The following is a 26,762-nucleotide window of genomic DNA, read 5'->3' as shown; positions in this document are numbered from 1 at the left end:
TCACCATCCTTGGAGGCGTTTAAGAAAAGACTGGACACTTGGTGCCATGGTCTAGTTGACACGATGGCGTTCGGTTGTAGGTTGTACCCGATGATCTCAGCGGCCTTTCTCAACATAATCGATTCTGTAAAGAAAGATCTCGACAGCGTAAACCAGAAGGAAAAATTTTAGAAAGGCGGCTTTATCCCGCCGAGGCCCTGGGTAGGGCTGCCGACGAAGGCAGGGCGGAGCACAGCGAGCTTCCCGCGGCGCCCTGAGGGGCGGTGGGGCTGAGGGCGGTGGCCGCGCGCCCCCTCAGGCTGCCCGCGCGGCGCGTGTCTCCAGGCGGGGCGCGGAGCTCGAGCCAATCGGAAGGCGTCGCCGGCACCCTGGGGGCGGGGTCTAGGCTCCGCGCGCCAATCAGACGACGGGGAGAGAAGCGGGCCGGAGCCTAGGGCGGGCACGGGGTGGGGCTCGGGGCGGGGCGTAGGTAAACACGGCGGCGGGGGGCGCGCGCTGCGCGGCCATGGCGGCGTCTCCTGCGGAGGTGCTCGGGCTGCCGGGCGAGGAGGTGAGCGAGGCCTCGGGCCGCCCCGCGCGTCTCCCGCTGCCCTCTCCGCGGAGGCCGGGCGGCGGCTTCTCCGCGGGGCTGAGCCCCCTGCGGGGCGGGTGTTCCCTGCGGACCCGCTGCGGTGTGGCGCTGGGTGGGGGAGCGGGGTGAGGTGATGAGGGGCGCCCTGGCGAGACCGGCGCCCCGGTGCCGGCTCCTCTGCGCCCCTGCCCGCCGTGAGGTGGTGGCTGCCGTGCCGTCTAGCACCGGCATTCCTGTCTTCTCCCGTTGGAAGCTGTGGATCCTCCTCTATGGACGGAGGGATCCGCGTGCGCTCGCAACTTCCTTGTGACGGAGAGAAGCGGGATTTCTTCTCCCCTCCGCTCTCTTCCCGGTACCGAAGAATCGCGTCTTTGTTCCAGGCTTTGTCACAGGCGGTGTGACAGGAGCGGTGCGTGGATTAGAGCGGTACTAAAGGTAGTGTGGTGCCTGAGCGATGGGGCTCATCCCAGCATGGCCATTAGCAGGAGTGTGAATCCCGTCTGCCTTTGGGTGTTTTTTGCGATGAACCCGTGGGTGACTGCAAGTGACTCCTGCAGTGGCCTCTGTCCTCAGGTCGTAGTTCCTGAGCACGTGGATCTTTTGGAAGGGGCCTGAGGCTGATGTACCTGTTACTGGGTATAAGTGGCAGACAGGTGGGGGATGGCTTTTGCGTTGTAACCGAGGCTTGTGCATGGGGCAGAATATTATAGAATAGTTAACTTTACAAGGAGGAAGGGAACGTCAGGGGTTTTTTTAAATTGCAGATGCAGGAAGACTTAAAGCGGTATCTCTGAAAGCTGTTTGGTGACCTGTGTGAAGTGTCAGTAATGTTGTCTTTGAGCCAACAGGATATTTTACCAAGGTTGTCTTTGATCAGCTCTTTTTTGTGTTCATGCAGTGATGATCTCTGTGTCAATGCATACTTGTTGCATCCATAATAGGAATTCGGTTTGTTAAAGCTCTAAAATACTATTCCTTGTCTTGTTAGCATTACTCTTTCTCAAGTTGTGCTTTATTTCTGGAGAAGTAACTAAAAAGCTCTTAAATGACATTTTTTCTTCATCTTAGTATTTGAGTTACATAGGATTTCTAATACAAAATTAGCACTGCATACTGCAAGGGTTGCATAACACTTCCTATTGCAAGATCCTGTTTTCATTTGCTAGTAACTTTCTGAGTCTGTATAGTTGTACTAAAAGATTCCATGCCTTAGGCTGTCTATTTTAACTGTTAAGCCTTGTTCAGTTTAGCTGCTTTGTAGCCTCCCTTACTATGGTGAAAATATTTTGAAATCTGCTTAAAATTGATCTTCCCTCTATCTTTTTGAGCATAAATATGTTCCTTTGGAACAGCTGGGGGAAGGGGGAGTAAGTATGTAAAAAAATCTATTAGATCCAATTTTTTTCTGTAATTCAAAAGCTTAGCCAAACTTTTTCAAGTGACATATCTAAAAAGTACGGTTTGTTTGTGCTCAGAGACTTTAATATTCAATGAGTACATACTGATTCACATGTAAAGAACTTGCTTTGTTATCTTCACAGTTTTCATGTGAGATTCTGCATGCACAAATGACAAAACAAATGATCTTAGGGTTGCAAGAAAAATGCTCTGCTAGCAGCTTTTGTCTAGGATACTAGAATGGAAAATAGAGTTCTTCTTCCTTGTGGATGGTCTTTTCCTGTCTTCATAGAGTTTAAGTCTAGAAGATTGTATACACAGAAGCACAGAAAATAAACATGGTCAGAAACCCAAGTCATATTGAAAGTATCATCAAGGACTTTTCATCCCCCCACATTTTTTTGCAATCTTGTCTGCACACTGCTGTTTCCCCAGAGCTGCTCTGGTGCCTGTTCTGCAAGAGGGATTTGCTTGGAGTGCAAATCAGAATTGTCTAATAAAAGAAAGCAATGTTATCTGCAAAACCTCTTGTTGCAGCCTTTGAATATGATCCTATGGTAAATATAATAATTATGAATAAGTTGTTGATCAGGAAGGCAGTTGAGAAGTTGGTGTAATTGTTGAGGCAGTTGAATGCAGTATCAGAGTGTGGATTCCATCACCACAACTCAAGTTAGACATTTATGACAGATTTCTTTGTTTATGGTGTATTAATCACTTGGGCTTAATAAAGGATTGCTAATATTATGTTGCTGACACAAAAAGAAACTGGGATAAAAAAGAACGTGTAATTGAGGTTATTGTGTGTACAGTGAGCTCATGTATATGCTGTATGTAGGTATCTGAGTTGCAGTGGCTGCATTTGGCAGGTGCAGTTGTCCTTAATTTCTCTGGTTCAGTTTTTCTTCTGTAAAAGTATCCTGTCACCCACAGGACTTATGGCTTAGTTGAGTATTGAAATAATGAGCACTAGTAAGATAAACATGGAAAAAACAATAGTTCTGTATTCAAAGCAAGGTCTTAGCAGTAGAAAAGTAGGTCTCAAATGGTATGGAAATAAGAAGAACATGTTCCTTTTTATCATCCTAGTAACTTTTTTTTAAAGGGGAAAGGAATGCGATAAAGTGTACTTCCTTCTTCCCAGAGGTCAGACCCCTCTCACAGCACTCTGCCGCAGGTTCCTTGGAGCCTTCAGCTGGGAGCACTCCCTGCTGCAGACTTTGGCGTGGCCCGTGGTGCGGGAGCCCTGCCTGCTTGGGGCACATCGTCTTTTGAATGTAGGGGCAGGTGTTGGTTCACATCCCCAAGAGCAGATTTACACAACTGCTGCTGCCTTTCTTTGTCAGAGCAGGGTTTTGGAAGAGGGTCTTCATACAAAACTTTCGAGTTGTTAAGACTTGGGTTTCTGTGATTAATCACATTGATGAAGCATTTTCTGATGAGGTATTCGCTTCCACTTACTGTATTTTTGTGGCAATTGACTGCAGTACTAAATACAGTATTTTCTAACAGTAATTGTGAAATGCTCTTTCAAAGACCGAAGGAAGAATTTTTGAAATCTTAGCTAATGCACTGTTGTTCCTTTGGTTACACAAGGAATTACAGTTTTTTCAGTGGTTTACTGTGTTAAAAGTATAATTTCTAGAGAATTGTCCAGTATCTATTTCTGTTTTCTATTATAATACCTGCTTGCACTGTAGGGCTTTGGAATGGTTTTCAATAGAATGACACTGATTTTCCATATACCTGTCTTTCATAGCCAGTTTAATTTACAGATGTCTATATGTTGGAGTTCCTACACTCCCAGCCTGAATTAAAGACTTCTTATCTTATTTAGCTCTTTTTATGTTGCCCAGATAACATTCTAAATTAGTTTTTTAGATCTTTTGTATCTATTATGTTTGGTTGCTTTCAGGGATGAAATTAGAAATGGGAACTTCTTACAGGCAAAAATACACTTCCTACTTGCATGCATTTGCCATTTCAGGTTTCTCAGTCACTTGAGAACTATCCTATGTAGAACAAGTGTTCTTGTTTACTGCAGGTTGCCTAAGATTTCTCGTAGGCATATGGTATTTAATTCTGGAAAGCTGTAGATGTATTACGTTCCTTTAGGATCTACTACTAGAGTAGGTTGTTTATGGTTATTTAGCTTGTGGTTGGTGAACTGAATGTCTAGGATACATGGTTTGTCTTCTCTATTTCTGCACACCTTACCCCACAACTCTTCTTATATTGCTGTCTTTGGGAGGTGATGCTGATGAGTAGAAATGTTTCAGACATATGACTTCAGAGACTGGCATGGGCTTAATCTTATTTTGGATTACCTCTGTCAAAACTAGTAATGTTGTTTGGCTTCTTTGTGCCTGAGCTTGAGGCAGCCCTGTGCTCCAGTTCCTGTTCAAAGCCTATAGTCTCCCCAGTGCCTCTGTACGAGATGTCTGCTATATCTTACTGTTCTTACACAGGCACTTAAACAGAAAAAATAGACATTCATGTCTCTGTGCTTCAGAAAGGCTCTCCATTTTTTCTAGGCTGTGAAGGACTTTACCATTGCAAGGCATGTCCTAGAATCCCACATATCTGGATTAGTTGAAACTCTTGCAGAAATAGTGAAGCTTGCTGGTTTGTAGTCTTGAGAGGTTTCCTGATTTTGTTTGGAGTTCACTTGCATTTTTTGAACAGCAGTGTAATTTGTGTAGATCTGGTGGTTTCCAGATGCTTTTTTATGTCCCTCTGTTTGTTTTGTGTTGTTTTTTTTTAAAAGCCTTTCCTTTACACTGAACTACTAAACACTGAGAGGGACTGTTATGGATAATGGTTACACACAGTGAAAATCGTTTGGTAGTTGGTTGAGGGGTTTTGTTGGTTTTTTTTTATTTCTGTTGACAAATCAGTAACTCCATTAGTGGACTTTTGTTGTTTGGAATCTCTTCCTTAATTTGTAGTCAAATGCAGCTGATAAATACAATCTGTAGTAACAGCCAGCATTTCTTGATGGATGACATTTTTGTATTTATGAGCACAAAATGCTCACATGGTACAATTAAGTTCTAGTGAATTAGTAAGACTGATCTGTAACTGGCAGGAGGAAGTTAATGACTTTCATTATGTTTAAAAGATCAATTAATGTAGTTTTATAATCTAAAATTATAAATTTAGATCTGAATCTAAAACTTTACTTGTTTTGAAATAATTTCTTTAAAGAAAAATGCTTCGTCTCTGTCGGTTGCTGTAGAGGGGACAGTGTTCTCTGGTTTGTGAAGCAATGGTCAAATGGGAAAGTCTCCTTCCCATTTTCTATCTCCTGGTGAAATGAAGGGATGATGCTAAAAAAGACTTGCTGTCATTTAGATGTCCTAAACGTGTATGGCTGCCTCACTTGAGAGGTCTGATGATTGCAGGAAGCACTTTCCTCCACCTAAGGCTCTGCATTCTGTGAGAAATGCTTTCTTTCAAATGAGAACTATATGCAGGCGTGATACGAATCTTAAGAAAGCCTTAATGTATAGTTCCTGATATTGTCAGAATCTTTAAAGCTAATGCTGCTATACTGTTTTATTGTTGTAATAAGCTTTGGTGCTCTTATCTTGGCTTTAGTGGTAGTTGATTTTTGGCCTATCTAACAGGAACAAAAGAAGAACAGGATGTTATTGCCTAGAGGAATTGTTTACTACCAAGTGTTCTCTGCTAGACTACTCAGTCATTTTTATATTGGCTTCCCCCAAAAAAAGCTATCTAGTAGTCCAGCAGATACTAACATTTTATGTTTTGCATTAAATTAACCATCCTGGCTTTGGCTATAGTCATCAACATGTCACCATTTCTTGATCTGTGCCTTTTTTCTCATCCTTTCTTCCTGCTTATATTTTTCTTCTGTCATCTGCACTCTCTTGGACTTCCATCACTAAAGCAGGACTCATTCTCTCAATTGTCTTTAGTGTTATTTTCCAACCATGTGAATTTGGAAAGACTAGGGGTGAGAATGAACAATTTGATACCTTTTACATTTTTAGCTAGTAGTTCCTGCCTTTGTAATTATTGACTGTAAGCCAGGCAAGACCATTCCATTCTCAAGGTTGTGAACAAGTTTTGTTGAAATTTCTTTCCAAATGCTGTTTTCTTGTCCAAAATGAACAGTTCAAGAATGTAAGAATGTCTCATCTTAATATATATTCATTGAACATAGGTAGTTTCATAGTGACTTTTGTGGAAATGAATCTGTCTTCTTCTGCAAGTGCCACTTTAGTAGTTTGACATTTACTTTGCTGCTCTGAGAACACATTTTACAACTGTGTAAAATAAAATAAAAAGGATTTCTGTTTTATTATCAGTTCAAAGAGTCACAAGCTGGAAAGCATTGCCTTTAAAGCTTTAAGTTAATGATTGTCAACACAGTGGCTCAGAAACCTTCTATTTCACCCCTTGTTACACAGTCTCTGTTAGTAAATAGATTAATTATTGGAGATGATGAAAATGGCAGGATTTAGTAGTTCCAGTTATTTTGACTAGCATCTTGAACATGTACTTTAGAATGTACTAATATGATTAACAATAGAGCAATGATAAAACCTGGAAGTTGATAATAAGATAACTATCTTGCTGACTCAGCTCTGAAAAGGATGTTTTGTCTCAATCAGACCAAGAAGTTTTGGATGGTTTAGTCTCTGTAATATGTTGTAGCCTTATTCCCATACCCCATGGCTTTAAAATACTATATAACCCCTAAAAACAGTGTAGGCTTGAATTTGTTTGGAGCAGCCTAACTGATAAAAACACTGTGTGCAGCCACTTCCTGGCAGATTCAGTAGTTTTAACATTATTTCTTCTATTTCCATTCGCTGTTTTTACCTGATTCATATTGGGTTACTTACATTCTCAGAGGGAACAGCTTAACTGTTCAGTTGTAACATTATGGTATTCTTTTGTTTGGTTGGTTTTTTGCCTTCAGCCTCTGGAATGGCTGGCAGTCAGAAGTTGTCAAAAGAAGCTGAATGTCCTTGTTCCATCCGTACAAACAATCTCTGTACAAGTCTGTGCCCAGAGCTGCTGCCTTGGATGGGCTGTTGTGTGCATGTCTGTGTTACAGAGCAGCTGGGCACGAGGGCACTAAACCTGTAAAATTCCAAATGTGTGCAAAGCAGCAGAGAATGCTCAGATTCTTCAGCTGTACAGACAGAATAAAAGATTGAGCCATTCAAGTTAATGTCAAGACTGCAGAAGCATGGGTAGACATTTATATCCAGGAAGAGACTCTTGAGGAGATAAATTGGGCTGAGGGAGCAGTCTCTTAGATAAACTGCAATGCTGCTAGGCATAGCTGGTGTGTTCCTTGATCCACAGTTTCTTGTATGTAGCTATGAAGGAGGCCAATAAGGATCTCCTGAGCAAAGGTGAATGAAGAGGATGAGGTTCAAAATTGCCTTTCAAACCATGATATTTTGATTTTGAATCTGTTCCCTGTGGGTGCCAGAATCAAGTATCTGATGCTTTGTCTCTGTGCAGAGCTTGTGTGGCCTAATTTTTGTCTGCATGAAATGAGCTTCAAAAGGTCCTGGAGCTCTTTGGCCATTCACTGCTTTCTGGGATCAGTGTGTTTGTGGCAGCTTTTTTGAGCTATGGCAGCAGTTCCTCATTAATTCTGCCATCAGTGAGTGAGGAGGAAAGGTCGTATGGTCACAGCACAGCCCGGTATCCTGTCAGCAGGCTCTGCCTCCTCAGGATGTGCAGAGTCACAGCATAATTGCTCCTTCCAGTGTCAGGTCCTTCTGACTGTGTTTGGATCTAGCTGTCTGAATTTCCCCTGATGTTCTTTGCACACTGGTGTGACCAGAGAATGGGGAACCTCAAACGTTGGGATTATGTATTGCCCTTGCGTGTTAACATGGGTTTTTTCCTGAAGTTTCTAATCTCCATAGATTGAGAAAGGAAGAGGTGGACCCTTCAGTGTCACCTGTCACTTTAAAAAAGTGAAAAAAGGATGAGGTGGCTTTTGTCAGTGAGAGCAGTTAGTTGAAAAAGTGAAAGCGAGAAAGGAGATCTGTTGGGAAGATTGTTGTGAGCAATTCAGGTGGGTTTTTTTTAACTATTTCTGTTAATCTAGAAAGGGATTCTTACAGGGCATGCCTTTTCATACCTTCATGATGGTTTGGTTAGCTGTTCTGCTCGGCTAACTAAAATGCTGTAGCTGTCCTAGTTTGGCACTGACCCCAAATAAATAATAACCTTACTTTCAGCAAGGCATGTTTAAATCAACCTTCAGCATGCCAGCATTGAGTTTGTGGCTTCTATTTTCCTGAGGCTATGTGCAAAACAATTTGTCTTTCTGTAAAATAGCTTTCATATCTCTATTATGATACAAGTAAACAAACCATGTGATTAAGCCAACTTTAAAATCTCAGGAGCATGGATCCTATTCTGGGGTCTCCCCTTGTGGACTACATTGATGCACTATTTAGCCTGACTCTGGGATGCTTATGCCCAAAAGCATCTAATTGTCTTTGCTTTTCTCATGCTTGAATAATGGAGCAAATCTCATGGTCTAAGCAATTGAATGAAGATACAAGAAAACCAGTTGTGTCCCGTGGGCTGAGGCTGAAGACCATTCTCCTGTTGGAAGGGGGTCAAGGTGCTCTGGGTGCAGTGCAGAGGTGCTCAGGGAGAGGGGAAATGCACACATGAGACTCTTCTTGAATCATAGCAGAAACTAGCTTATGTTGAATGTCACTGAAGCCAAGTAATTGGTAGAAGATAAATTGGAACATTGTTTTAGAATGCAGGATGGGTGGATATGTTAGGATATTTGAGATATATTAAAATGTTAACAAATAGCTCTTAATTTGATGCCAATGGTTTTTAACTTGTGTTTTCTTAAATCCGGTCAGTTGTGTTGTTGTCATAAAACACATGATAATGTTATGTACCTTAAAATCCTGATCATAACTAGGAATCTTGAAAGCTTAGGCCACTTTATAGTGGTCAGTGCTGGGAAGGGTTGTTTGTTGGTCTTCCTTTTCTGAACTCTTAGAGTTTCTAGTAGGAGACAATTTCCTTAGAGATGAAGGCTGAGGACAGGCTTGTGACTTGGCTGGAATTGACTTGGACAATTGATTGTTTTGTCTGTGGGTGGACATTGTAGATGTTCATCTCAGTTCTTAGGTAATCTCTAAATATAGAGGGTAGGAGAAACTTGTTTACTTTATTATTTTTATTTAGATTTAGTGGTCTATTCTCAGTGATACCTTTTTAGCTAGTAGTTCCTGCCTCAGGATTAGGATGGAGTTCTCTCCATTAGCTTTCAGAACCATTCCAGTTGGGATTGGTTAGGGAGTCTAGCCCTGTGGTCATGTAGGAGACCAATGATAAAGCATTCTTAGTGCTTCCTAGGAGTCTCCTTTAGAAAGCACTTTCGAGGGTATGTGGAATTCAGGAAGGCCCCAGGGGAGAACATCTACTGCTTCACACATTGCTCTTGTATCTGTTGTATTGCTCTTGTTTATTATTTAAATCCTTAACCTAGATTGGATCAGCCTTCCTCACAAGTGTCTCTGGCTCACCATCTCCTACAAACAGCCCTTCATCTGGAAAGCTTTTTGCTTTCCAGAGAAACAATGCTCATTTGTCTTCCTCCTCTGATATGGTCACAGCTGTTGAGATATTTTTTTTTTCCCTCTTGAATTCAGTACCTTATGAGATGAGCCATGTAGGACTGTGCAGCTGTATTAATTAACAGGAGAAGTGCAATTACTTCTGTCACTCCCGTAAAGCTAATTTGTATAATGTGTAATTAAAATATTTTTTTTGTTTCTTAAACTCATACTCTGCTGGCAGGTCATATCAGAAATCCCGATATTTTAAGTGTGACCTCCTTGTGCTGCTAACTAAAAATAGATGCAAGAATTTTCTATTCCTGCATTTCTTTCCAGTGTTTATTACTGCTTTATTAAACTATTTCGATATATTTGATACCCTTTTCATTCTGCTCAGTAAATAAATATTGTCAGAGTCTATTTCCCTCCCTCTGATGAATGCCAAGATACCATTGGGTGAAAATGTCTGTGGTCCGTGCAGTTTTGTCTGTTACTGATAGAGCTATTTCTGTCAGACAAAGTAACTGCATCATTTAGTCTACAGTTTTCAGTGTGAGTTCAAAATCATGCCCATTATTTCTTTTGGCTTTATTAATTGAAAATAGACCTGAAAAATAAATCTGAATGCATCTTGAATATGTTACTTTGTTTTTAAGGAGAGCACGCGAATTGTCAGAGTGAAGGTTATAGCTGGAATTGGCCTGGCCAAGAAGGATATCTTAGGAGCCAGGTAAGAATATGTTATTAATGTATTAAGGGATAGCTGCTTCTTTTATTTTCTTTCTACAGCTCTTTAGTTCTCAGTAAATTCTTCTAGGCCTCTTGGGAAAAAAAAAATCCAAACTCTTTCAACTGGCAACTTGATAAAATTATCAGAGACTATATAAACATAAAGATATCTGCTTTCTTGACCAAGAGTGACTTGGACAGATCTTATGTATTGGCAAAACAAAATAGAGGAATGTTTTATTCTCTGCGTGGTAAAATAGCTCTGCCATGGAGGGTAGATCCATGTCTGTATTTCACTTCAGGCTGCAGCTGAAATAACTAGAGTTCAGTTGTAGTCACAGCTCTCATCTGTGCTTGAAAGACTTGGAATGAACACAGTATTAAACACTGGTAGCTATAAGACTGTTTCAATTCAAATTATGTGCAGAGGAGCAGTGGCTTAACATTTTGCAAAGGAATTATGAGACCAGTGAGTTGGTAATTGAAATGCTTTTAGGATCTTGTAGAGTTGGCAAGTGGCAGAATGCATTTTGTGCTAAAGCCACTTTTGCTTCTGGCCTTTGTACAGAGGGTCTAGAAAAATATTGATGGGTTTAGTACAAGTTCTGCTGTCAGCTGCTTTGGCATATGTGCAGTAATGTTATTTTAGCACTAGCAAAATTGCTGTGTGTGACATCGGTTTAGCAAGAGAAAAATTCCTCTTGTGAAATTCATATTTTCCCTAAAGCCAGACAGTCTCGCTTAAATTTTTTGTTCATGTACAGATTTTGGTTTGTTTTTTTTTTACGTCAAGCAAAAATAGATCAGCTTTTCTCATAATAACTTAAGTATGTGAAAACAGTATGCTCTTTTACTGTTTGGCAAACAGTCTTGGTCACCTTTTGTTACTACTCTGAGCAACTGAGTGCTTTGATTGTTCACAAAAATTAGATATTCATATAATATGTTGGGTTTTAGTACCACAGGAAGGGAAAAGGCAGTAGGACATTTTAAGCAACAATATTAGGACATCTTCATTAACAGAAATATTCAGGTTAAATTCAAACTTTGTCAAAGTCATAGAACATTTAGTAAAATTGTTGCATGTTTGAGGAAGTACCTCAAATTCCAGGTGTTCTAAAGTGTTAAAATATTTCAAGATTTTTCAGTCACAACTGATTTTTTTTCATGCATGTCTTGTTGAAATGTGTGGGAATTCGTTAAATGTGTTCTCCTGAAATAACTGGGAAAGAGGACAGAGTCAAATTGTACTGATACACAGAATGGCACAGCTAATATGATTGTTATCACTACTAGTGTTTATATTAGTTTTATCTCTAAAACTGTAGGAAATAATTGTAATTACAAATATCTGTGGTATTTGTTAAGTAATTGTAAACCCTGGTTACATAACTGCTATTAATTTAAGCCTTTTAAAACATGACTGCTGATAATGGTGACCAAAAGGGGCATAGAGCAGCATACTACTTGTTTGGTTTTTTTCCCTACCAGTGACCCATATGTGAAAGTGACATTGTATGATCCAGTGAATGGAGTCCTTACCAGTATTCAGACAAAAACTATTAGAAAGGTTAGTCATCTTATCTGTGTGAGTGTGGTGGGGTTTGTTTGGGATTTGTGGTATTGTGTTCAGGTTTTTTAAAATCAGACTCCAGAGGAAAAGTTAAAGCTATAGGAAATATGAGAATTCATGTCTTTTGAGTGAATGGATGTGTGGAAAGGAGTATTCCATGGTCTGCTCAGCTTCTCTGTTTTTGGCATTCTTGTGGTATTTTTCTCTTCAAAAATTTTAATTGAAAGGTAGAGGAAAAACTGAGGAAGATAAGGTGAGTACTGATTCAAAACTACATAATTGATGGAAGTACTGGATTGTTCTGATGATTTTTCTGAGATCTTTAATGATATGAGAATCTTGTACAATAGTTTTTATCTTTTTATGTTAAAAACACCCACACAATTTGTTCTGTTTAAACATCAAATTGCACCATTCACCTGAATCATGATACTACTTGTTTTTCTAGAATACATGCAGGAAATAGTACTGCTAATTTAGGTTAACTAAAAATTAAGAACTGTATGTAGGAGAGGGAAAGCACTCTTCCAAATCATTTTTCTCAGATAGTGGCTGTGATTTATGAGATCACTCATACTTTTTTCCTTCCATGTTGATTAGGGTTACATTAAACTCTATTTGTAGCTAAACTATCTATAGTATTTTTTTAAAATATTCACAATTCAAAGATAGTTTGGTTGAATGAGTTATGCTGTGTTTGGCCCATCTGTGCCTGGTGTGTGTAGTTTATGTTGCTTAGAGTTTTGGCATTTTTTAAGAGTTTGCATGTAAGTGTTACATGAAATTGTTTTCAAGTGTCTAATGCACTTTCTTTGCATCCATTGCATAGCCAATATCTGACAATACTTGCATAAGTTGTCTCCATTCTGCACTGCATTAAAGCAGTACAAGACTCCTTTGACTTTTACCAGCAAAATCAAGGTTAAAGATACCTTTTTCTTAAGTGGATTGGAATAAAATATGTAATACATCAAAAATTATGTGCACTTGTACAGAATTATCAGTGTAACTAATGCTCTCTTTTTTTTTTTTCTTCCTCTGCACATAGTCCTTAAACCCAAAATGGAATGAAGAACTCTTATTTAGAGTAAGTAATTTTGTTCATAGCCTTATTACCTGTTATGCTGACACATTTGGGAAAACTACTCACTACTCTCCCTACTTCAGAACTCTTCCCTAATTCAGAAATAACAATCTTCTAAAAGGTTCACAAATTACTTTCCTTAGAAATATGTTTTTTAACTCTGGCACAAATGTTACATTTTCAGTCTTGATGTTGCCTTCTTTATACTGTGAATGTTTAAAAGCATGTGCATGGATTTAGAAACAGTTTGGGATAGTAGCAGTTGTGCCCTATTGGTTTTAATAGAAATACATAGCATAGTAGAATGGGAGCAAGGTATAAATTTGCTGTTTAATAGAGACTTTTGGTATTTCTTTTCTCCTGCATAAACACAGAGATTTTGCTGAAGACAAGTTCTGGAATTCAGTATATATGTTAATTATCATTATATTTTTTTCATAGGTTAATCCTCAGAAACACAGACTCCTTTTTGAAGTATTTGATGAAAACCGTTTGGTAGGTCTTTTTGTGTTAATTTTGCAGTGTATTAAAGACTTGAATGAAAGCAAGTCCATCAGGATTCAGTGTTGATAAAAAAGCCACTCCAAACAACCTTAATTTCTATAATGGAACCTAAAGCTAAAGGCAGACCTGGTTAGTTTATTTATCTGACATTACCATACTCCTGAAGCTCTTAAGCAGTTACATTATTATTCTAATAATATTCTAATAATATAATATTCTAATAATATTCTAATATAATTCTAATGTGCTTTAATTCATGAAAGCATCATTCTTTGATAGTGCTGTTCACATGATAGGACCAAATTCTTTGGTGATATTGAAAGCTCTGCATTGGATGTTTATTTTTCCCTACAAACAAAGGAGTATTGATATGTGGTGTGAGATGCTTCTTCAGTGTGTGGGGAGTAGCATGAAAGAAGGCATACACCGATTTTCTTTGGAAAGCTCAAGAACTGAACAGTGGATTGTGATGTTGTAGATAGGTGTCCCTCTGAATGCCAGGTCACTGGTGAGATAAGGCTAGCTTGTGTTTTTATCTCCATGAAATAAAAATTTCTCCTCTGACCCAAGCTCTCATTTAGTGTCCAGATGTCTAATTACCTGTATTTGTTTGTGTGTTTCATTGTGAGTAAGCTTGTAGCATTACAGTCATGACACTTGCATCTGTTTCACTGATGTTCCTTGTTACTGGAATAAATACTTTCCCTTCTGCAGGAGTTTGGAACTAATAGAGGAGGGATTGAGTGCTCTTGCACACCAAACACAGTTTCATTCCTAATAAAGGATCCCTCTGTGCTTGAGTAGTGTGTTGGCCATGAAAAACATTATTTTTTCCTAAAACCTTCTGCATGTGTTCAGTTAAACTATTGTATCTTTTATCAAGGTGCTGCTCTTCTGAGGCTGGGAAGAGTGAGAATGTGTAGAGCAAATAGAAGTACAAATTGCCTAGATTAATAAGATTTAGGAAGGAGGAGGCTTGTTTTTTGGTTTTTACACAGTCCCCAGATCATTTCCTGCTTAACTGGTGATATTACCTGTCCAAATATTTCAAATATGGTGTTGCTTTGATTTATCGAAAAGTAATGTTAAAGAGAATCACAAGAACTTGTGGCCTACATGAGAGGTTAAATGTGGTTTTTCAGGGTGCTCAGATTTTCATCTGGACATAATATTATGGTTTCGAGCATATCCCCCACGAGGTCAAAATACTCGGTGCATTGCACATCTCGTTAGAGCATTGCTGCCACCACCTGGAAGCCATGAGGCATGATTAGAATGTAGGATTCTTGATTTTTTTGGCAGGGAGAAGGCTAGTGTTTTCTTTATATTTTCCACCAGGAGACCTCCTTCACATTCTTTCTCTAATCTAGAATATATAAGTTGTTTGATCTGTTTGCTTATGAAGAGGAACCAATTAAACATTTTGTTGGTACTAACTAGGAAATGGTGTTTTGTTTTCCATGTATGAGTATATTTAGACATCAAAGTATTATGACCTCATCAGTCACTTTATAGTTCTATAATAAAATACATGTATTTTTCGTTGTTTCCATCTCACTTGGTGAATGGAACAGGCCATCTCCCTATTTCTCTTTAGCTTGCTCTCAGAAATGGTGTTTTTATCCCACATGTCTTGGATTGTTTTAAGTAAGACAAATTGTTGCCTTAGCTATGATTGCTATTTAGCATTGACAAGCTCCCCCACTTCTATTAATTCATCCTCACATGTCAAAAATCATAGGTGCCTTGCTGAGTAGCTATGATCAAAAGGTGTTTTATCTTTTGTTATTTTAGTATTTTATTCTGTTATTTTCAATGTTCTTTCATCTACCTATTGGATGACTGTTTACAGTCTAAATGTGAGCAATGTGATAAGACTGAAATATTCTTGTATTTGTGTCCTCCCAATGGTTAACTTCTTCTTTACAAAATTTTATCCCAAGTGCTTTTATTCCCTTTAACTTTTAGGGATAAATGGAAATACCTGCTTGGTTTTAAGCAATGCTTTGTTCTTGAATACCAGCCTCAAAACCTTTCTTCAGTGTTTAGCTCAAATTTTGGGTTTTGCTGCATTGGTTATATTGCCAGTAGTCAGTTATGAAATCTTCCTGTAATAGCTTTATTTTCAAAAATCACTTGTCTTGGATTTTGTAAAGGAATGCTAAATCTAGTTTGTTCTTCTGACTTGCAAACCCTTGGTAGAATAAAGGGCTTGAGTGGTTTGTGGAGTCTTTAATTGTGGTTGTCTTTAAAAATACACTAAAAAATGTCAAGAGGAGCATTGAGATCATTTAGGAGATGAATCAGTGAAGGGACAACACCTCTTGCAGTCTGTTTTACAATACCTTGTCACAATTTAAATATATTTATTGCAAACTGAGTGCCTAAATCTGTTACTGATGCTGAAGAAATCAATGATTAAGCTTTGAATGGAACTATTGGTATTTTTAAAAAATACTAATTTTTTTTAGTTTATTTTTATGTCAATTGTAATTCAGCAACATCGAATTTAACACTTCAAAAGCATTTCACATTGCCTGAGAAAGCTGTAGTTGGCTGGCAATATCTGTACAGGTATAGCTAATGAAGAGAGACATGTTGAGAAATTTTGCTCGTATCTTAAGCCTTGAGTTACCAAATTATGTCAGTTTATTGTTTTCTTAGGATTTCTTTAGTAAAATTGAACAAACCATTTCAGATCATCCACTGGGGGGAAAAAGGAATGCTTTTACTAAAAGAAACCAGCACCTCCAATGGTTGCACTTTGTGTCACACCAACATGTTACAAACTGTGCCACATTTGTTCTTAGGGAGAGAAGAAGCCTTAAGAAGTGCATTTTTTACTTTTCACTTGCATATCTTAGGGTCACTTGCTGATGTTTTTGTTTTGTTTGGTTTGTTTGGCTTTATGGGTATTTTTTACTGTGTTGCTTTAAGTTCAAGTGTAACTTTCTGAAACTGACCAAAATAATCTTTTATGGTATTTTCCTTTCCTCTTCTCTCCCCATCCCAGTCCCCCACCAACGTATAACTTCAGAAGAAGTCCTGTTGGTTATAATGAAATAAATGAAGTGTTGTATTTGTTGGCTTTTATGAATAAGCTAGTATTCATTTATTGCTGCATTCTAATAAAGGAATTCAGGTAATGGAGGTTAAGTAAGCCCTGGAGTATAATTAGAAAACAAATTTGTTGCTTGCAAACACAGTACTGTGAATTTGATTCTTGGCTCTTTTTTGGGAAGGAGGTATAAATGTTAATTTTACTGCCTTCTAGCTTAAAATACGGTAAAGGTTAAATAAATATAAAGCAGAAAAACTCCTAGTAGTATGACCTATAAAAGTATAAATGGCCTAGTGTTCTCTTCTGCTTGTACTCTTTCAGCAGCACTAAGTAATTTCATGTTAGTGCAGTAGTATTCCATACTGCATCATATATGGCTTATGTATTCAAAAGTACATTCAGAGCCAAATGTTGGTGTTTTTCAAAACAAAACCCACAACAGAAATCCCATTTAATAGCAAGATTCAAGATTGTCTTTTATCAAAAGTCCCACTAGGTGCCAGCAAAGGACCTCTACAGATTATGTGAGCCAGTGAAACATTTGGTAGGAGTTCTCAGTCCATTTACACTTGGAAGAATTGACAGTGTATTAACTTCTTGACATGCTAATTATTTTATTTTAAAAATCAAAATTAAAAAAATAAATTAAAAAAAATAATTAGTTATGAAGTTGGTATGTAATTATACAAAATAGCTTTCTCCTGTAATTCTGTTTGGTAATGCTTTTAATCTCTGTGCATGCTTAGTTCAGTGTTCTAAAGTTTGTGTAGCTCGTCACATATCTGCAAATCACACTGAACTGTAATGAATGTGTCCTTACTCCAGGCTTCCAGCAAGCAAGATGAGGTAGTTTAATTTATATGAATAATTTTGTTTCTTTCTACCTTTAGCAGCTGTAGTTAGAAAAGGTCAAACTAGAAATGAAAACAAATGCCAAATTATTAACCAGAAAAACTTTTTTTGGCTCCTATTCTGCTGCACCTCATTTAAAATTGTGAATTAATAAACACAGAGAGTTCTATGTGCAGATCTTTAGAAAGTGTGATTGCTTAGCAGCATGTGGATTGCAAGATAATGCCAGATTTCTTTCAAGTTTTATTTAAATAAGTGCAGAAAAACATTTTTCTTAAGGGAGAGGAGGCTTATTTCACTAGTTTGTGCATAATTCAGACCTCAGCAGTTTGCTAGCATGGTTACTATTTGGAAATTCAATCCTGGACTTGATACTCAATTATATGGGACTTCATTCCTACCAACTTCCTGTAATTCTAAACCTATGGGTAAAAATATTAGTAGTCATACGCTGCTGAGGAAAGTACGGACACATTGACTCAGCTCATGCAGCCGCAGCAGGCGTTGCTGTTTGGAACTTGGAAGTTCTGGAAGCCTATTATAGTATTCATTTTTGCAAATTCCAGAAGGGATAATTGAAACAAGGTCAGTAGTGTTTGTCAGTGTGTCGCAGCTGAGGTCCTTGGAACATAAGTGCTTTTTAAATGAAGGCTTTCTGACTGCAAGCAATCAACGACGGTCCAGAAACTACAGTTCAAGGAATGGCTGACTTATTTCAAGAGGTATTTTCTTTTAAAATGTTAGTATCTTGTAGAAATTAGGACAAAGACTGCAACGTTCATGGGCTTTTACTGTTGCTATGTACCAGCTCTGGGTTCTGTGCAGCTGCCTGTAGCCTTTCTGCTGAAGGATCTTTGTGGGTTTCATTTGCTAACATGCGTGGAAATGAGAACAAATGGCACGACGGTTAAGATTGCATTTTGCTACCCAAAGAAGCAACACAGATCCGTTATCAGAAACCTCTGAAGATTTTTTGGATAGTAATAATTGTATGTACTTCAGAAAATCGCAGAGTCCTGCACCTAGCGTTACACAAGTGAAACTAACTCCTAGACAAGCTGCTTATGCACCTGTAGTGCAACAAGTAATTAATCAAGGGAAAAGCACAACTATTTCTTCACTGCAAATAAAGAAGAGCAGTTCACTGCACATTTCCTTGCAGTCTAGGAAGCAGAGTGGATGTTCTCGATTTGGTGATGCTGCGGCTGCTGGTGAAGACACTTCATTCATTGGTATTGGTAGCGAAGGGAGCTGTGGCTCTGGAACTGTGGCTGATCATCGATCTAGTGACAGCCTTCTGAGCAGTGCTGCTCTGGGCAGAGGCAGCCTCAGCAGCATTGCAGCAAGTGACAGTGGCTCGTTCAGCAGTGCTGGCAGTGACTATGGATCATGTGCAAGTACCACAAGTGATGGAGGTTCATATAGTAACAGTGGCATCAGTGACAGTGGCAGTGGCACTCTCTGGACAAGTGACAGTACTTTCTGTAGTCCTGTTGCACATGGTGACTCTTCGTATAGGAGCACTGCAAACAAATGTAATCCCTCTAGGAGCAACTCATCTCAGGAAACACTGTATAGAAGTAATACTACTTTTGACCAAGATGCTTTGTCAGTGAGGAAGAAAACTAAAATTCCATTGCGACGTTGTTCATCACTGGTTATCTTTCCTAGGAGTCCTTCCAGTACTCCTCCAGCTTCTCCAGTAAGCTCAGGTCAACTTCCGCACAGAGGCACCTATCAAACGTCTCATAAATTAATTATTTCTCCTAGTGAGCTGGCACAAAAAGAAGATCAGACCATTTCCAAGGGATTCCTTTCAACAGCAGTCAATGGACTTAGACTGTCTAAAACAGTTTGCTCTTCTGCTGAGGCCAGAGACATCCGACCGCTTTATTTGAATACATCATTACAGGACAAAAGTCAAATTTTGAATGGTCGTCAGCCGGCAACATGTGAAGAAGGACCTGATGGCTTCTCATGTGTTTCAGTTCATCTTACACAAAGAGCATTTGCATCAAGCAGTGAAATGGTTAATGGCTCTTGCAGTCCAGAGTTAAGTCTGAACTCTGGTGCAAAATACCCTCATTTAAAACTAGAACGTAGCACATCTGCATGTCTGCCCTCAAAAACAGATTCAGAATATCAGATTAATATAAATGAGCTAGGAAGACCGAATGCACAGATGAGCAAAACTCACCATATTTTGCAAAGAAGCGTTTCCTTGGAAGGATCACGTCAAAAAGTTTCTTGCTGCCTATCCAGCCTTAAATACAAGTGTCACAGTGCAAGGACGTCTCAGTTGCACATACAGTTCAAAGCTGGGAATGAAGAAAAAACAACTGGTGTTAGGAAAAGATATGGAACCTCTAAAAGGGAAATGTCTAGCACTTTGTGGAGGCCCCATAAGGTGAGTGTTGTGGTTTATAGAAAAACGTGATGGTATTTTACAGTTGAAATTTAGCTGGAAAGTAATAAAAGTTTGCAACCAAGACTTAAGTGCAGTGATTTCTGAGTTTCCTAATGGTGTCAAATTGTCACCATTAGGGAGTTAATTTTTTAATTATCTGTAACATCTGGGTTTTAGATCTTAGACTATGGTACATACAGTAGCATAGTGAATTGGTGTTACTGTGGAATACATGTATTAGAATTTAAACAATAGTTTGCTGTACATGAACTCAGAGGGGTTTTCTTGTCTAGTTATTGAGACATGGGAGTCATTTAAACTTCAGATTAAATTTTGTAGTTATAAACACCTAACTTATCAGTAAATTAATAGTGGTTACTAAAGTTGTTTGCATATACAATGGGTAAAAAGGAGTGATCTTTTAGTTTTATCTCAGGCTTTATTTTCAGAAAGTTTGTTGTATGTAGAATTAAAGATAAGTCGTATTTGAGCAGAGAAACTGTAAATACCATTTGTTTCTGTATACACCCTGAACCACAGGAATTTTCAGAGTTTCCTCTCGCTCTTTTTTTTCCTCCTTCGAACTACTATTTCAGCCTGAGCAGTACAGAGTAACTTAATACCTTTCCCAACAACATTGCTGTTCAAATTATAGTACTTGGGTCTTTAAGGCTTATATTAAATATATTTTTTTTGTAATGAAATTTATGTCCAGCTAAACTGCAGAGGTGTCTATTCTTATTAACTCTTAAAGCAGCTAGTAAAGCATAAGCATGAAAGGTGGATTTTAAGCCTTGTTTAAATAACTTTGTGAGGACTTAAATTATCTGAATGTTTTTTGTTATGAATGATAATAAAAGTGAAACAATTGATGTTTACTAGATTTATTTTAAGAACCCTTTCTCATTGATTTGACACTACTACCATATAACTAACATGCTTGTTTAAGTAAATGGCTTTTTGCCCAAGACCTTATAATTATGACAGTCCCTTTCTAAAGTAGTGAGACAGTTACCTTGGAGGTGTTAGCCTGGAATATTCAGTCTTTTGTTGCCCTTAGAGAGTGCTTGATGATTCTACACTTTCTGACACTTTCAGTGCTTTATGGTTAGAGTTTAAAGAAAAATACTCTTTCCTTCTTGGGAAACTGTGATTTATGCTTAAGCTTCTTTATAAAACTCACAGTAGATCACAGATAATCACTATATATATATATATGTTTGTATGTATATGTTGTTTGGTGATTCTTCTTCTCAAAATTACATTGTAGATTGAGGGGTAAAATCCACAATAAGCACAACCAGATTAGATCCAGACTAATTAAAATGTGTCAGTTATTTTGAAAGTGTATTGTGAAAAAAACGTTGAGTCGTGCACTTCAAGTACATTTCTCATCAACTCGCACTGCTGGTCTTTGTGTTTAATGGCAGCTAATATGAAAGATGCTCTGTATTTTAATCCAAGTTCAGGATTAGACTGTGAGCTAACATTTCCAGAAAACCTCCTAGGACACTGGACTGGCAATAGTTTGTTTCCGTTCCCAGGAGCAGTGTTTACAATGGATTGACACAAACACCAGGTACAGGAACCTTTCAGTCCTCAAATGGCCCTTTTCAGTTTTTATGTAAAACCAGTAAGTAGGTAACTATTCTATAAAACGTGTTATCAATAAATGTGAAGCTTCCCCCACCAAACCAAGCAAAAACCATAGTTGACTTCACAGCAGTTTAGTGGTTCACTGGAATAAAATGGATAAATACCATTGTATTTGTTATTAGTCTTCGTGACCAATATAACAGATTCTATGGCAATCATTTAATTACATAGTCCAGTTAATTATCATGGTGTATTGTGACTCATTTAAAAATAAACAACTCCCAAAATATTTCTCTTGACTCCAGTTAGTCTGGCCTAGTATATTGATATGCTGAGTCTGGGTTCAAATTTAACAAGTTGATACTGGAGTAGCATTTAGTAATGTCAGCTATCTGTACAGGGCAGCCATGAAATCAAATCAGTGCTGTGGTCAGAGACTCCAGAGGCTGAAGCAGCAAAAGGTCTATGCATTCTTTTCTTCCATGCCTTGCTACCAGCCTTCAGCCACCTCGGATCACATTTCCTGCTTTCCATAATCAACAGCTTGTTAAAGGCTGGCTTGAAAAAAAAATCAACACCATTTCTATGACAACTGGCCTTGAATTATTTTTAATTAAGTTACAAAATGGGGAATGGGTGGTGGCCAGTGTGCCACTGCTGGTCTTTACTGGAAACTTATTGAATAGGTTCTGTAGTCAATACTGGAATTTCATTTATGTGAAGCAGGAGGAAGAGATAAGTCCATAGTTACAACACTGAAGTTTGTCCTTGACTATGTATTTCTGCTTTAATGTTTTGGGTTTCTTCATTATTGTTTTGGGTTTTTTATTGCATCTCTCTCTGCTTAGGGTAGAAATAAATCTGCAGCAAAAGCATTTTGACATCACAGGTGTGGATTAGGAGGGTAGGAGTGAGTAAGGGAACAAGTTACTTGTCGTCATATGTACATAAACTCCAAGAGGTATAGAGAAAGGCAGAAAGAGTGAATACAGTTCCAGTTCTTGTAGAACATAAACAAACTTCTAAAAAACTAAAATCTCTTCCACAAGTATAATATCATGTTGACATCTCTGTTGACATTAGCTATTCCTTCCCCATCAGTATCACTCTATTGGATAGTGTGAATATTGTAAATATACTTGCAAATCTGTTTCAGCAGCTGTATACCTTTAAAATATTTTTTTATACAATTGAGGGAATCAGTTGTGTTATAGACCTTTTGTTTACAAGTAATTTTGATCGAGTTTTGTCTCCAGTTATTGAAATTATATGTTTTGAAGCAAAAAAAAACCCCAGACATCAGAGGTGGTGTAGAATAACCAAATTGTTTTTCTTCTGTCAGATTCATGTAAAGAAAACCTTTTAGTTGGAACTCTCAAGCTTTTTTCACCAAACTCTGGAACTTTGCCTTCATAAAATATGCTATTTGAATCTTACTGTACTAAATTTACATTCAGTAAAACAGTAATTTGAGGGGGCTGTGTGTGTGAGGATTTCTCTCTTGAATAACTTCGCAGCTGATCTGAATGTGCTGAGGGGACCAGAACCCGCGTCTGGAAGATTGTGACTCCCTTGATAAATGTTGCACCACAAGTTAGTGCTGAATGGTCTGTTGTTGTCTTCTCTCTTGCATTCTCCTTAGGTGTAGAGCTTCTGTCATAGCTTAACTCCCACCCCAAAAATAGTGATCCAGCCAGGGAGAAGCACCAAGAGAAGGGAAGGACAGCTGTGGCTTAGCTCCAGCTTTGCACATGGAGCAAAGGGCTGCATGTGTATCAGGGTCCCAAATCTGTGCAAGGAAGTGAGGTGGAAAATGAGCAGCAAAAGCAGAAGATTATGGAGCCAATACAAGGCAAAGCACAAATTGGCATCACTTTTTGCTACTGTGCTGTGGTAACCTCATAATTTAATAATTTTCATATTGGTCAGTATTGCATATCTTGAAGGATCACATTACAGGACCATGTGGTGCATTGCTGTGTCATGGTCTGTCAATTCAGTCAGGGAGAGTTGGGCTTGAAAGGAAGGCGGTGACTTTCTGAGGAATTGAGGGGATGACTACGTTAGATTTAAATCACATAAGAGTGCATGTGTTGTGTCTCAGTCAAATTTTAGAAGCTGAAGTATACATTAATACATTGAAAGGAAGACAATGGAAACAGTGCTAATCACAATAATGAACAATTTATAATTAGTTGTAGGTAATTTCTTGCTTTTATGCTTTAAGTGGCAATGCCCTGTAGTGCTTTACTTGTTGGTACTAATTTATACTGTTTTTCATCTTGCTTAAATGCAGAGTTTAGTTATACCTTCTTCTCTGCCTTCAGGCTTTAGCTTTTGATTAGCAGTCCTTTTTCAGGGGAAGAAAAAGGTGGAACACAAAGGATGGGATAGATCTTACAGCCTGGCTGTGAATGGTTGCTATGTTGGATTCATTAGCAAAGGAAGCAATCAAATAATATTATTTGGTAATAACTTGATCATTGAAGTTTTTCAGGTTTCGCAGATTGTATTTGGCAACTCTGAACCATATGTAACTTTCAGAGTATCATCATAAGGAAGCAGATACTTGAACATACCAGTATATTAAAGCTCTAGCACTTTCTAGTCCTCAGCAAACATTTCATGTACATATTAAGGAAAAGTTTTATTTGGTTGTGCTCTGCAGAGATTATGATTAGCCTAATTCTGTTTATAGTCTGCAGCTGAACTGAATTTGAGCAGGTTTTTCATGCCAGAAAAAAATGGGGAAACTAAAACTGCAAAACCATCCAGAGCAGGCCTCCTGAAACAGCTTATGTAAATATGTAATTATCCAGTCTTCAGTGTGATTCATGTCCTTTTAATCTGCCATGAGAGAGTGGGAAACGTTGATGCTGTGGCTTCTTTAATACTGCCACAAGCTATAGTTTTTGGGTTTTTTTAAATGTGGTATACCTACAAGAATGTGTCAAAGTAAAACTTGTTCACAGGGCAAGTTACAGACATTCTTCCTTTACTCCTCACTAGCCGAAGAACTTGCAGGCTTTCACATATGAGATCATGATCATTGCTTTAATTTCTTTCTTTTTTTTTTTTTCCAAATAGGAAATTTGGAAATCAGTGTTGAAAAATGCCAAGTATTGCACACATGAAAAGCAGCTAATGATGCACACTTGGTGATGGACTCCTAGACTGGTCAGGAAATGGTTTGTGTTGTGGGGAAAGACTCGCTGAAAATGTCAGCTCAGATCTTGTTGACAGGCAAATAAAAGCTTAGGATTTATTAGGGAAGAAATAAACTAACACAATTAAAACCACCATTATGGTATTTTACAAATCCACATAGGTGCATGGCATGTATATTTCTGGTCATCCTTTTTCAAGAGGCATGGATAACAGAATTGAAAAGAGAAGGGTTGCAAGATTGGGGTGAGTTTTACGTGAGGAGATACACTAAGTAGACCAAGGGAGTTTTCAGCTTTGAAGAAAAAAAAAGATGATATGGAGGATTTTATTAAACTGTACTTTAGGGGAGGTGAATTTTTTCATTCCACTTTTAAAAAATATATTCTTTTATGTGTTATGAGCAAATTGTCTCAAGATCTGCATATCTAAAGTAGAAATCAATTTTAAGAAGTTAGGTAAATTGAAGAAAGGTCCATCAAAGAGTATTTTATTTTCAATATGTATTTTAATGTCAGAATCAAGAGGTGTATGACTGCTTATTCATTAGAAACTGGGGGTTGTATTAAAGGAAGTACTGTTCTTAATTGCCACTATTATTATTCCTTAAGCATCTGCTCTTGACCATTACATGGAAAGGATACAAGGGTAGGCAGAGTGTTAATCTGACCCCCAGGCTCTCTGGTGCCTGCTCAGCCCTTGCAGCCACAGGGGATCAAGTGGTAGAAATGTTCTCCCCTCACCCTTGGCAGAGAGTGCTCTTCTGTGTTCTGACACATGTTTTCTCATCTTCCAGAAGTGGATGAATTTCACAGATTAAGCAAGTAAGCAAAACTGAGTGGCCTTTGCAGTCAAGTCATTTGCTTATGACTGACTTTCACCCTTGTCTGAAGGGGACTGGCCTGCATTTCTGTTTAGTGTCTCTGTTCCAAGTGTACTTTTTTCCTTATTCCCTGTGGCAAACAGAACATGCTGATTTGGGAATGCAGCCAGCAAAATGTTTGTAGCTCATTGCAGTGTTAGTTTATGGATCTATAATCATCTCTGTTTCAAGAGAGTACTTTTTTTTTTTCTGTCATGACAGTTTACAATAAACCGAAAAGTCTACAGATAGATGCAATAATTGTTTGAGACCTTGGGCTGCTTTCAGCTGTATTGACTGTAACATAAGCAAACAGAATTTAAGAAGGACATCAGCAAGTTCCTGGCTGAAATTACATACAAACTTGGAGTCGTTGAAGTTGGGGCGTATTAAAATGCAAATGAGACACTCCAGCTACTCAGTAAGAGGAATGTGGTAAGAAACACAGAACTGGATTCTTTCAGACCTAGATGATTTCTCTGGCAATCAGTGGTTTTCCTAGCATAAAGGAGACAGCCTGTTTGGTAACGTGAAAGTACAAGGGCTTTCTGAAGGAAAAGGAATTCCAGAGTTTATTGTGAAAATTATTTTTCAATGGAGTTTCTACCTTAGCCAGTTATTCTACTAATCATTGTTTCCATTAAGTTTGTTTTGGGACAAATATTTTGCTTATTAATGAGAAATCTAAAGTGGTTAACTACAGGCTATAACAGGCTAATACAACCATGTCTGAAGTGGGAAGTATAATATAACTTTGGTAATGTCATTGAGTTTGTCTGAAATGAATTGTAATAGTGTTCTGTTGGAAAAGTAATTGTGGTTGGATTATTTGTGTTATGCTCACCTTTTGTCATTAGAGGTTGAGGCATCCAAGGTCAGTTCATGCAGACTGGTTTTGGGCAGGTGGGATTTATAGCTTTAGCACAGCAGACCTTATGTTAAACCCAACCACCAAGTTGTGCTCTAGCCAGAGCAGAGCTAGCTCTTTACATCTGGCAGCAGAAGGTTTAGGCTTGGGGCTGGGAGAGGTGGACAGGTGGGGCTTGAGACCCCTGTTGAGCAGTGACTGAGGACTAAAGCTGAGTGGGGAAGAGCACAGAAAGCTGCTGTGTGGCTGGCAGTGGCTGTTAGCTGTGTGCTGGTGCAAAGGCACAGGGCAGTCCTGAGTTAGATGCTGTATTTGCATCAACAGCAAACTTAAGAATGATTTGAAAACTGCTGGGCTGGCTTTGAAGCAGGGTGAGGCAATGCAGCCTGCATCCAGCCCTGCTCTAGGCTCATTCTCTAGGAAGTGGCCAGGTACCTGTACAGCCCTGGCCAACTTAGTTAATGTAGGCCTGAAAAGCAGCTGCCAGGTTCAAGCTGTCTTTA

At 38.6% G+C, this 26,762-nt stretch overlaps 1 protein-coding gene across 4 annotated transcripts in view; it reads left to right on the top strand.

The window, feature by feature from the left end:
• The first annotated feature begins 462 nt into the window (after positions 1-462).
• NEDD4 (NEDD4 E3 ubiquitin protein ligase) overlaps positions 463-26,762 on the top strand; it is a 50,008-nt gene continuing 23,708 nt past the window's right edge. Inside the window, exons 1-5 of one of the 4 annotated variants that reach the window (XM_058846794.1) lie at positions 463-550; positions 10,215-10,288; positions 11,779-11,857; positions 12,909-12,947; positions 13,386-13,439. In XM_058846794.1, the coding sequence (XP_058702777.1) occupies positions 506-550; positions 10,215-10,288; positions 11,779-11,857; positions 12,909-12,947; positions 13,386-13,439 (291 nt within the window). In that variant the 5' untranslated portion in view covers positions 463-505. Of the gene's footprint in view, positions 551-944; positions 981-10,214; positions 10,289-11,778; positions 11,858-12,908; positions 12,948-13,385; positions 13,440-17,826; positions 19,769-26,762 lie in introns of those variants that run through there. The other 3 variants (XM_058846795.1, XM_058846796.1, XM_058846793.1) reach the window with 3 other exon arrangements.

This window comes from Poecile atricapillus, chromosome 11 (assembly GCF_030490865.1).
Source record: "Poecile atricapillus isolate bPoeAtr1 chromosome 11, bPoeAtr1.hap1, whole genome shotgun sequence".
Lineage (NCBI taxonomy): Eukaryota > Metazoa > Chordata > Aves > Passeriformes > Paridae > Poecile > Poecile atricapillus.
Note: the sequence above shows the minus strand (reverse complement) of the source record. Positions and strands in the feature narration are given on the sequence as shown.